Consider the following 12533-nt stretch of genomic DNA (forward strand, 5'->3'; position numbering starts at 1 on the left):
GGGGCCCGGACTGGAGTCAACCCTCAGAGCCTAGTAGTCCCTCCACTTGCCAGAATTGTGCCTCCCAGTCCCGCCAGAGTAGTTCTGGAGTAGTCCCAACGGACTGTGTGGCCCTGGTCTTTTCCTAGGTCTGATCCAAAAAAGTACAAAAAAGGAATACATTCTAATAATATTTACAAAGTTACTTTGAAGATTTAGATTTAGATTAGAAAACATACAGTACATTAACCACTTCAACCCTATGTACATTTGAAAATATCAGATCTACAAGCTCACAATGTGTCTCGATGCGACGCATTGTGAGCTTGTAGATCGACTATTTTTCCACCACTGCAATTAAGACAGGTCCCAGGTCAGTTTTAGGCTTAGTTTGACCATCCGTCAGTACAGCTACAGCACCTACACTGTATGTTCAATTTGTAGCACCGATTGCAATCAGGGTGTTCTTTCTTGCTATGCAATGCAATTTCTTAAAATTTAGGCCTAAATATCACCTTCACAGGCTCACACTTCATCAGTGCCGGTGTCCGTGTGTATGCACACGCAGTTACACTATGTGTTATGTGGTTATGCATGCCAACTAAGGCTGTGAAATGGTCATTATATATACAACACTGCCACTCTGTCCCTCTGTACAGGAACATACATTCACATAAATATTCCATTACCTCTTTAACAAAAACACAAGAAGGTCAACATGCAACACAGGCACACACTTTATAGTACACAGCAATATATCCTTAGTGTTAATGTGCCCTCACTGGCCGGTTTCTGCTCTCTTGAGTTAAACGAATACTCAGGATTTTACTGTGTACATTTTCACTGTACTGGGTTGTATAATCGTAGCATTGAGGCCAAGGTTTAGAGCACAAAACTAAAAAAATTGGCACTTCTGTACGTACGCTACCTTCACATAAGTCCTCCTCCTTTCATGCCAAGCCCCTTATCCACCCCAACCTTTACCCCTCCTTTCTCCATCTTCTAGCCTTCACTCTGAGGGGCCGTAGTGGAAAGTTCTAACTAACTAAGCACATTTTCTCGAGTGGGAACGTATTTAATACGGTACAATTTTGAGCTGCTTTTTACATTACTTGAATATTTAGATTTTCTTTTGATACTTCACTACATTTCAGAGAGAAATACCGTCTACTTTTTACACAGCTACACTTATTTGGCAGCTTAAATAGTTCCTAGTTACTTTGCATTAATTGTTTACAAAACATACACTTAAGCTCTATCATATATCAACATTTGAAAATAGCCAAACTACACTGCAGGTATATTTCGATACCAATACTTTTGTTCTTCAACACAGGTATCGCTATTGCTACTTTTACTCAAGTAAAAAAAACACTGCTCTGAGCCTTGACTGCTCTCCACGCCCGTATCCTGACTCTCCTCCTCCTCCTCCTCCTCCTCCTCCTCCTCCTCCTCCTCCTCCTCCGCTGCCCTTCTCCCTCTTTTCCCTCATACACACTCCCTCGTTCTCTCTCATCTCTCTTAATCTCGGCGGACAGCAGGATGGAGGGCAGAGTGTGTGTGTGGGGTGTGTGTGTCCTCATCACCTTGACAATGGGATGGACCACGGCTCAAAGTCAGACCAACTATACCAGGTACGGCAGTTCTACTGCTTTGTGTGCGTGTGTGTGTGTGTGTGTGTGTGTGTGCAGTGTGTGTGTGTGTGTGTGTGTGTGTGTGTGTGTGTGTGAGTGAGAGAGATGACAGTGAGTGACATCACGCTTGGATTTTCTTTTTCATACGTATTGGAATGCATGGAGAGGAACAGCGTATGCAATGCATGCCCATGAGTGGTCTTTGGAAACGCAGTCCCCTGCAGAGCCACTACAGACAGAGAGAGGTCTGATAAAAAAAGTGACCATGCTGCTGAGGGCATGCAAGATGTGGTTGATGTTTGTGCCCATCGTGATGATGGCACAAACTGTGCCTTGGCAGTGACGCGGTCATTGGCCATTCCTGTGGCAGCTTTAAGACGACATATTTTTAGAGATGTCGACAGATCAGAGAATTTCACATTTCGTACCATTCTCCATCAGAGTAAAAACCCTATAAACGTTGACCGAGTTCCCCCTGGGCTACTTGGTTCCCTTCCCTTTTTCCCCCCTTAACACCAAATCTCTTCGCTGACAGTAAAGCCAATCTACAAGCTCACAAGGCCTTTGTAGATCAGCTATTTTTGCCGAATGTTCACCCCAGAATAGGGTTCATGTGGTTAAAGTGAAATGTGCTGCCTCTGAGACATGTATTCATCCTCTGTCTTGATAGAAGTCTATTACAATCATAGGTCTGTAACTCCGAGAGTGTATACACAGAACCAAATATACTCATAACATGTCCATTTGGTTCCATTTGTACGCTCGCACCGTTATTATGGGTGTCCTTGACATTCAAAATGTTTGAGAACCACTGGATAGTGTGTCGCTGAGGCTGCCGCTGCACCCACGGATGTGAGAAACAAACAGATGCCTGTGGGCTGTTTTGCTTGGCAGGTTAGGGAGGAGAGGCCCCCCCGGCACTCTACTAGTTCAGCCCAATGTGGCCTCACACTCACAGCACCCACAGCACGCCGTCTGTAGGGACTTTAAAAGGGATATGTTTTTGATAAAATAAGTGTTAAAAAGCTCTGTATTCTGATGGTACTAAATTGCCACGGCGTTAGAGGAGTCGATCCCCATCTCTCCAGCCATTTAGTTCAGAAAATATTTTATGTCCGGATATAAATGCTATCCTATCAGGAGAGAGAACTCCTACAGGATCAAAGACGAGCAGACATAATTGAAACTGGAACACTAAATTTGAAGCTGATGGGGATTCTTTATTCCGATTTGATAAGTTAACATTGTTATCCTGAACATCCTGAGCATGTATTTTCTGTTTACCGAAGAGCTCGAGAGATGTAGACACACCTGTCAGTGTCAAATTTGAAGGAGCTTTTTCAATTAATTACATAAAAATATGTATATATGGCAGGCGCCCTAGGCCTGCTCTGTCTATAGGAAGGGCCGGCCCTCGGGCCCTGTCACCCGTTACCGAGCAAACGGTCTACAATGGATTACCACTGGAATATTTAACAAAAAACTTTAACCCTCCATTCCAAGTACTGTATATACCCCCTCATCATCTGTATGACCATGAGGAGGACAGCAGGCCACGTTGTGGAAGAAAGAGGACAGAAATGGAGCTCTGCAAGTCAGCCTTGGAGCAAAAAAGACAAACCCCAGCCACCCCAGAGCGTATAGCTGGCAACACCGCAACAATCCTGAGTGTTCATTTGTGCATGCGTGTGTGCGTGTGCACGTGTTTGTCTGTGTGAAGCCTGGCTTATCCAGGCACAATAAAAGTGATAATCAGATACTTGCACGCTGTTGTTGCCGTTTGTTTGCGACAACGAAATTGTCACCATGCAGACACACCACGCTCTGAAAAAAAAGAAACACACACACACACACACACACACACACAGTAAATTGGCTGTTCCTTGAATCAGAGAACAGACTGTGCTGATGTGGTTTCCAGTGTGTATGTTGACTGTGTATATTTAAACATTGTGTCTGCACACGCGTCACATTGCTGTGGTTTTGTGTGTAGGTTAAGAGAGAGTGTGTGTGTGTGTGTGTGTGTGTGTGTGTGTGTGTGTGTGTGTGTGTGTGTCGGTCGAGGGAGGGGGGTTCTGTGTGTGAGCACATGGTTTCTGGCTCAAAACCCTGTTGTTGCCTGCCACGTTTTTCACTTAAAAATCGGTTGTTGTTCCTGCTTTGCGAGTGACACCATCATGAGGCTTTTGTAAATTGCCTATTTTACCAGGAAAACCGCTGGTAGAACTCTGTCACTCAAGTCACTGTTGTGTTGCCTTCTTTCCACAGGCCTGTGTTCCACTGTGGAGGACACCTGGTCATAGATTCAGGCTTTGTGGCCAGCGAGGGCTTCCCCAGCCAATACAAACCCAACAGCAAATGCACCTGGTACATTACAGTGAGTCTCTCCCTACTAGACTTGGAACCGGCTCACTGCCCATATACGATTGCGTTCAGTGGAAATAGACAATATACCATTCTCCCAATGGTTGAGGTGCATTTATTTAATTGAATAAAATACTCACTCAAACGTTTGACTTTTTGACCATGTTACTTGCAGGTGCCGATGGGCCATGTGGTCATGCTGTCTTTCCGTCTCTTCGACATGGAGGCGGACCCCACCTGTCGCTATGACTACCTGGACGTGTACAACGGCCACAGCCACGTAGTGCAGAAGCTGGGGCGTTTCTGCGGAACGTTCCGTCCGGGAGCGCTCATCTCCACCTCCAACACCATGATGTTGGAGATGGTGTCGGATGGGAGCACCGGCGGGAGAGGCTTCCTGGCCTACTTCCAAGGCGGGAAGCCTCACGTGGAAGGTGTGTGGACATTGTGCACACACACACTCATTCAGACACACTCAGAAATACAGATGAGGTCGACTATGGTACTGAGGCAGGGTTTGTCTGGTTCTTCTTTACGTTAGTTTGTTCACATACGGTTCCATCATAGACTATATTCTCATCAGGTATGAAAAGAAAAGTCAGTTACAGATCGAGTGCATGAGACACACTGTTCTGAAAAACACTTTCAACCATTTATTGCATACTCACATACTTCACTTAAGGGCAGGCTGCAGCATACTTCACTTAAGGGCTGGCTGCAGCATACTTCACTTAAGGGCTGGCTGCAGCATACTTCACTTGAGGGCAGGCTGCAGCATACTTCACTTGAGGGCAGGCTGCAGCATACTTCACTTGAGGGCAGGCTGCAGCATACTTCACTTAAGGGCAGGCTGCAGCATACTTCACTTAAGGGCAGGCTGCAGCATACTTCACTTGAGGGCAGGCTGCAGCATACTTCTTGTGGAAATGGAGTTCAGCAAAGCCATAAGAACTAAATGATGTAATTGCAGAGAAACTGAACGAATGCATTACCAATTCAAACATTGTGTGTGATTAGTCAGAAATTCTGTGATTTATTGTAATGTATATTTCCTTCAATCTGCCGGCAACGTACTGTACCATGGACAGTTTCTGATGGTTGTCTGAGGATGTTCGGAAGGCACAGACATCAATACCTACTCGGCCCGATTTTTTTCTCGGTTCGCTCTGCACCAGTGTTCCCGGAACACTCGACCCACTCACCAGTGAACGCTCGACACCTCTCATAACTTCATGGATAGAGAATTTAAGGGTTAGGATCGACTTAAATAATATATGTGCTTTATCGCCGCAAAGCATATGTTTTTAACATAAATTGGTCAGTTGGCACATTCTTGGGATTAAACAATTGAATACATGTGCTTTGGAACATGGTCGGAAATTATGTTAATTGGTTTTACAATGTATGTGAATGCAAATGGGACCGTTGGAAGACATTTAGCCTGGAAGCTGATGGCTCAGATGATGACCTCAAGCGCTAACTGAATCATTACCACATAAATTAGTAGGCAGCCTAATTGATTGTGTGACTGAATTATGATTTGTCAATAGTAGGAAACTATTAAAACACTCAGACATTAAATCATAGCGCCCAGCGATTTATAGCAGCGGAGCACTTTTCCAGACGGACCAGATGTTATCCCGGATGTGGGATGTTAGCAGCTAAATGTAGCCAAAACACTCTAGAGCCGATCGACAACAACGGGAGGTTTTATTAATTCTATCGCGACTAGCGACTGGACCACGGAGGGCCGTCTAACACAGGATCTTTTCTTAGAATTGGACGGGATGATTTAGATTGCGAGTTATTAACGTTTTAAGATATTCATTCTCGTCGGCTAAACAGGGGGGGAACATTTTCGATGACGTCCCACTGTTACGCAACATCGAGTATTGCGCAACAGGCGCTCCTAGGCTGTGGAGCGATGCGATCGGTTTTAATATCAATAAACTTCGTCTTTTGGATAAAACTTCGTCCTGGGCGATGGGTGTTAGTAATTGAAAGGACGGTGAACTTCGTCCTGTGCGATTGGGGTGTTAACAGTTTAAAATATGAAGTTAGGATCTAGTTAGGTGCCGACCGTTCCGAGGTTGTGGATTTTACTGGGGCCGAGTACGTTGTGAACTTCTTTTGAAGTTTTTTTTTACTTGTCAAACAACCATGCCGTAAGACAATAACTATGTATTTGCACCCTTTTTCATTGTCATTGTCTTACGACGCGGTTGTTCAACAAAGTAATCGCCTTTAGAGGCAACCGTTCTTCCCCCCCAACACTTTCCATCCTATAGAGAACCAGTTCTGTGGGGGGAGGCTGACCAAGGAGCAGGGCTCGGTCAAGACACCCAACTGGCCCGAAACCGATTACCCAGCAGGCATCAGCTGTTCCTGGCACATCTCTGTGGAACCAAGCAATGTCAGTCAATGACAATACGGTGTACGCCCCCCCTCCCTCTCTTTCTCTCCCTCTCTCTCTCTCTCTCTCTGCCTGGACAACCCTCTGCTCATACTATAACACAATGACATTAATTACCTGGAAACTTGTGAAATGATTTAGATGTGCAGTGATTGGAAAGGGGGATTTATAGCTGTGGTTGTCCATGTCAGTCTATAGTGATCCGGAATACTGGTTTTCATTCTAGCGGGCTAATTGAGATCTGAGAACAACAGAAGAATGCACTTGACCTGCAGTCTGGATCCTCATAAATTAAGCAATAGACTTTGATGGTCTGAGATTTGTAAAATCAGGTGTGTTGAATCAGGTGTGTCGATAAATGGAGGGACAGGAATGAAAATAGGGGCCTTGGGGCCCATGACCGGGAAATGTTCTGGAAGCCCAGCTTAAAGCCTTTAGTACCGCGTGTGTGTGTGTGTGTGTGTGTGTGTGTGTGTGTGTGCGTATGTGCCTGTGTGCATGTGTGCGCGTGCGACATGTGCGTGCAACGTGTGCGTGCGCACCCTGTGACCGAGTATGAATGAAAGACCTCATTGAAACGCTAGGGCGTGTTCATGTAGGCCAAGAGATTGAACGCGAGGAATGGGTGAAGGAAGCGAAGCGGAGAAAGAGAGGGAGTAAATAGCTCTCTGTATTTCTAGAGTCAGACCCTTCCTCCTCACCTCACCTAACAGTATATTTACCACATTCTCCTCAATTCACCAAAAGCAGGGATCAAAGTAATGCAGGGATAGGTGCTCAAATCAAATTAATGTTTCTACGTGACTTCTGACTGTCAGTTACTGTATGTTTTAGAGTATTATTAGGATCCCCATTAGCTGGTGCATAGCAGCAGCTAATCTTCCTGGGGTCCACACAGAACATAAAAACATGACATTCGACATGAATGACATTACAGAGTAACAGGACAATGATATATATATAAAAATGTGATCAACAATTTCCTCATCCACCTTCTGATTCCCCATTTTCTTGGAAGAGAAACAAACCAAAAAGCATAGGATTATATCTGCCTCAGTTACATATTAGCCTATGTGCAGTGGTACTGTGGTAGAAAGTAAGCAATTTGCATTCACTTATGTCTCCTTTCTCCCCAGGTGATCGAAGTGAAGTTTGAGAAGTTGGACTTGGAGCCAGATACTTACTGCCGCTATGACTATGTGGCTTTTTTCAACGGAGGAGAACGAGACGACTCGCGGCGGATCGGGAAATACTGTGGAGACAGAGTGCCTGGGTGAGATGATGAACACAAACGGCCAGGCTATCTGGTCATATGGGCAGTGGTGATGATATGTTTTATGCCAGCTTCTAAGTCAGACTGACAGTTTAACAGTTTAATTCAACATTTACATTAACCCTAGTGTGCTTATTTTCTGCAAATTCTACATTTGTCAAAATCTGCCAAACGTTTTCCTAATCAAATTGGCATTTCTTAACGCAAATATCATTGTGACATGTTGTGAGCTTGTAGATTGGCTACTTTCACTACTTGTCACGTGAAGAAGATAGGGCTGAAGAAAATGTTTGCCACATTTTATCTTCCCACAAATGTTTTTCCCTTTACTTTTTACACCTCCTCCTGTCTCCCATGTTTTCTTGCTTCATGCTACTTTGTTCCTGTTCTCACCATCTTCTCTTCTCTTCCCCACCACCACCCTCATTATCATCCTGACCTCCTCCTTGTCCTTGTCAATCCCTTGTCCCCGCCTACAGAACTGTCGTGACCAATGGAAATGAGCTACTGGTCCAGTTTGTCTCTGACCTCAGCGTGACCTCGAGTGGCTTCATGGCCCACTACACCAGCATGCCACGGGGGGCCCGGACACCCACTGCAGGCGGTGACTTTGTCCACAGGCCTCGTCCTGACTTCACGCCCCAGAGACCTACCTCCAGACCAGCCAAGCCGACCTCAAAACCGAAGCAGACCCTTCAACCTAAACCGACCCCTAAACCAGCCACCAAACCGGTGGTAAGGATACCAGTGAGGCCTCCACCACGTACGCCTACAAGCAAGCCCACAGTGAAACCCACGCCCAAGCCGGCTAAACCCACGCCTAAACCATCAGTGAAAAAGCCCACAGCTAAACCCGGAGCTAAACCCACAACCAAACCTAAGTTTAAGGCAACACCTACACCTGGGATCAGGGCCAAAACCACGCCTAAGCCCGCACTTAAGGCAACACCTACACCTGGGATCAAGGTTAAAACCACGCCTAAGCCCGCACTTAAGCCAAAGCCGACACCAGGAATTAAGCTGGTGAAGCCAAATCTTAAATTTAAAGTAATTAAGCCCACTCCTAAACCTAAACCTAAGATGAAGCCTAAGGCGACTGCGAAACCTGGACAGGGAAGGACGGTGACGAAGAGGCCTGTTGTAATCAAGAAACGTGAGTGATTCAGTTGTTTAGATGTTGGTGGTGTTGTGGTTACATCTTCCTCTGTAAAACTTTGATAAGCAATAAGCAAGTAGAGCTGAGAAATACTGTATACCAGTGTTGTGGACCTTGTTTTCTACTGAATCACTGTCTACTAGGAGCACTTGGGAAGAGATTGGCCTGGGTGGGTGAGACTGCCTTTGACAATAGTGAGTGACAGTACAATGTAACACAGTGGCTCCAGTTTTAGCGTTTGGGAGCAATTTGATGTCTTCCCGGGGGCCCAAACTAGTGAAAATAGCCAATTTGACGTCTTCCTAGGGGCCCAAACTAGTGAAAATAGCCAATTTGACGTCTTCCTAGGGGCCTAAACTAGTGAAAATAGCCAATTTTATGTCTTCCCGGGGGCCCAAACTAGTGAATACTAAATAATTGTATTTAAAAAATCACACCTGTCTCTCTCTGAATCTGTCATGAGAGATTAGGGAAACACTGATGTAACATGTCAGTCAGAATTGGGTTTTTAATCTTATCCAGTGTGTTTGTTTGTTTGTTTGTTTGTGTGGGTGTGGATATTGTGTATATTCCACAGCTTTACCCACTCTGAACCCACTGTGTACACAAGCCTGTAAGAGGACCGGCACGATGCAGACCAACTTCTGTCCTCATGACTTTGGTGAGTCACCTCTTACACGATCTAAAAAAAGCGCTCGCCATTTTAGCTTTCTCTATTGAATTCTGTCTCTTTGAAAGTCTCTGAATGAAAAGAAGATTCTATTTCTTTACCTCAGCTGCACTACTCCATGTGACAGTTTATCTGCGTGTATGTAATAAGGTGAGCCTTGTCGGAGCCATGTGGCCCAACGGGTAGGAAGCCTGACTTTGTCAGAATGATCACGTTGGGATCACTCACATCACATGTTACTCCACTATAGAGAATGTGACACGAATCCTGGCGATTCCGGGCTATACAGCAGGAGACTATACCCAAGACAAAAATAGTAAGACTCGCCATCTCCCACCCGCACCCTCCCAATAAAATGTCTACCATATGTCTGTTTGTCTTTCAGTGATCACAGGCAAGGTTACGTCGTTGACCCCAGGGGCAAGGGGCAGCCAAACAGTGGAAGTGTACGTCATAAAGGCCTATAAAATGGGCCGTTTGAAGATGACCAAATCAGGGCCTGCCACATCAGTCAAGCTGACGTCCATGTGCAAAAAGTGCCCCGCTCTGCGCAAAGGTACGGCTACGTGTGCAGGGACACAGAAATTGCTCTGTTTCCCAGTCTGTTTTTTCCCTCACTTGTTTGCTCACTCTAGGGGCTGTATTTTGCGTGTCTTAAGTACCAGGTCTTATTCCCTAACTTGAGTAAACTAAAGACCTGGAGGCATGATCAATGCTCTTTGGCCAATCAGAATAGCCAAATGGCATTGATCACGCCTGAAATATTATAAAATATGGAACAAATCGATTGTATCGACTAATCTAATTAACTAATCTAAGCAATCAATAGAATAATCGGCAAGAAGATAATAAATATTGCAGCCCTACTGTATATACTCGCACATAAATATGATCCACTCACCACCACCACTGACAGCTGTGTGATCTGCTATTAGTTCTTATGAACATATTTTGATGGACACATTTCACTGTCTCTGTGTAGGAATGAACTACGTATTGATGGGGAAGGTGGACGGCCAAGGCAACGGTCTCCTAAGCCCGTCCAGCTTCACTCTCCTCTATAAGCCCGTACACAACAAGGCACTGGCCAACCTCTCCCGCCAGGCATGCTGACATCACATCATACACCCGTCAGAGAGGGGAATCAATCCTCGTCCTTTCTCAGTGAACCAGTAAACCTCACAAATATAGTGATACAGGTGGCATTTACCGAATAACATTTTGTTTACATGAAATAAATGGAAATCTAAATAAAATCCTCTTCAGATGGTTAAGGAGAAGAGTAACAACCGTTAGAAAATGTTTTTTTTTTATTAAGAATATCTTGGTTATTTTTGTATATGTAAATTAATGTATATTTCTGTGATTAAAGGATGCATATCACTGAGGAATGTGATCTTGGTCTTTGAGATGTGATACAGTCTACCCCGGCTTGAGGTCAATCCATCCTTCACTAGGCACAGAAGAGCATTCAGTACTCTGCTGCACTATATTGTACATTCATTGTCTTGAATGTGACCTTGGAAATGTACAAAAATTACAAAAACTGCTCATTTTGCAGATAGTTGTACCTGTAGCTAGTTTAAGCAACAATATAGTTTTGCATACGAAAGACTATATAAATGGTATCCAATGCCTCCCTGCTTGGCAGTGCGACATACTAGCGTGTGCGTCATGTCCCGTGGGGTGTATTTGTACATCATGGCTGGGGGATGTACTTGAACTTGATCAAGCCGCCTCATGTCATGCTACACCTTCACCATCACCCTACACCTTCACGCTTCACCTCCCAATGTATGAATGAATGAACCATTGTAAAGCGCTTTGAGCACTTGGAAAAGCGCTATAAAAATGCAATTCATTATTCATTATAGAAACAGGCGATGGGCGCCTGCTCTATGGGCCACATGGCTCAGTAACTATTGGTTCCTAGGGCTACATATCGTTTTGCATCTTGAGCATAATATAAAATAAAGGCGAAAGCCACAAAAAAACATAAAAAAAAAAAAAAAGAAGAAAAGTCACCGCAACCGCGAGTTGAATTCTCCGTTGTATTCGATCAATGCCGAGAAACGCAATTAACACTCTGAATGTGTGTATTATGGGCCGGCATGTCATGATGACAATGTCTCGCTGACTGGCTCACTAGCAGTGACACATTCACACATTCAGTTGAATGAACAAAATTGATTTTTGGAGGTGTGAATAATGAATATTTGTTAAAATGAAAAAATATGTTTTCATACTCTGCCACCCCAGTGTTGGTTGGGATGGGACCCGGTTTGTATAGCTTGGTTTGACTGTACTAAACAGGCATAGTTGTTTCTAGGGGTGGGGGGGCGAGGGGGGCAGCCCCACCCCTTGGGGCCAACGTGGCCCGCGACCCGCAATTTTATTTGCGTGCGCATGAGACTGGACCATATTTGTGGACCTTCAGCATTTCTAGTTGAGGACCTCTGTTATAGACAGTTAGATGTAAACGAAAGTCACTCACATCAATTTTATTTCTGTCGTGATTGTAAAAACAATTGTCTGGTAACAATTTGGCTGGCTATGTTGCATTGACCCACACCTCACACGTTGCAATCTAGAAGTGCACAGTGCAGTTTTCTTTGTGTTTATATATACAGTATATCTATATATTTATCTGGATTTTTTTTGCTGGATTTCTCCTTTGAAAGAAAATCAACAAGAATGACAGCAACATGCTGAGAAAAATAATTAACAGCAAACTAAATTATGTATGGTCAGGCAGGGGGGGAAATTGCAGAAGTCTGACTGGGAATTTTAATTACTGAGGAATGCAGCTATGAATGATAAATGCAACGGGAGAATACCGGTAAGAATGTTTTAATGTGTATATATAGATTTTTGCTTACTCATATTACAGGGCAACAAAGGAACAGGCCAGAAAAGAAAGTATCTTGTCTAACCACAAACTGCAAAACTGACAGCTCTATCAACAGGATGCTGCATGAGTCTTCAACAGACTCTTCACAGCACCTTGGCATGCAGAAGCCAGCAACTTCACATGACTTTCAAAT

General features: G+C 44.4%; 1 protein-coding gene across 1 annotated transcript; it reads left to right on the plus strand.

The window, feature by feature from the left end:
• The first annotated feature begins 1477 nt into the window (after window positions 1-1477).
• Window positions 1478-10880, plus strand: pcolceb (procollagen C-endopeptidase enhancer b). Its single transcript, XM_080792500.1, has 9 exons — window positions 1478-1613; window positions 3882-3990; window positions 4153-4411; window positions 6266-6390; window positions 7527-7663; window positions 8143-8816; window positions 9397-9480; window positions 9875-10045; window positions 10472-10880. The coding sequence occupies exons 1-9, from the start codon at window positions 1522-1524 to the stop codon at window positions 10600-10602; spliced, it is 1782 nt and encodes a 593-aa protein (XP_080648626.1). The 5' UTR covers window positions 1478-1521; the 3' UTR covers window positions 10603-10880.
• Window positions 10881-12533: the final 1653 nt, after the last annotated feature.

Source organism: Protomyctophum bolini (genome assembly GCF_963924005.1).
Source record: "Protomyctophum bolini genome assembly, chromosome: 20".
NCBI classification, from domain to species: domain Eukaryota; kingdom Metazoa; phylum Chordata; class Actinopteri; order Myctophiformes; family Myctophidae; genus Protomyctophum; species Protomyctophum bolini.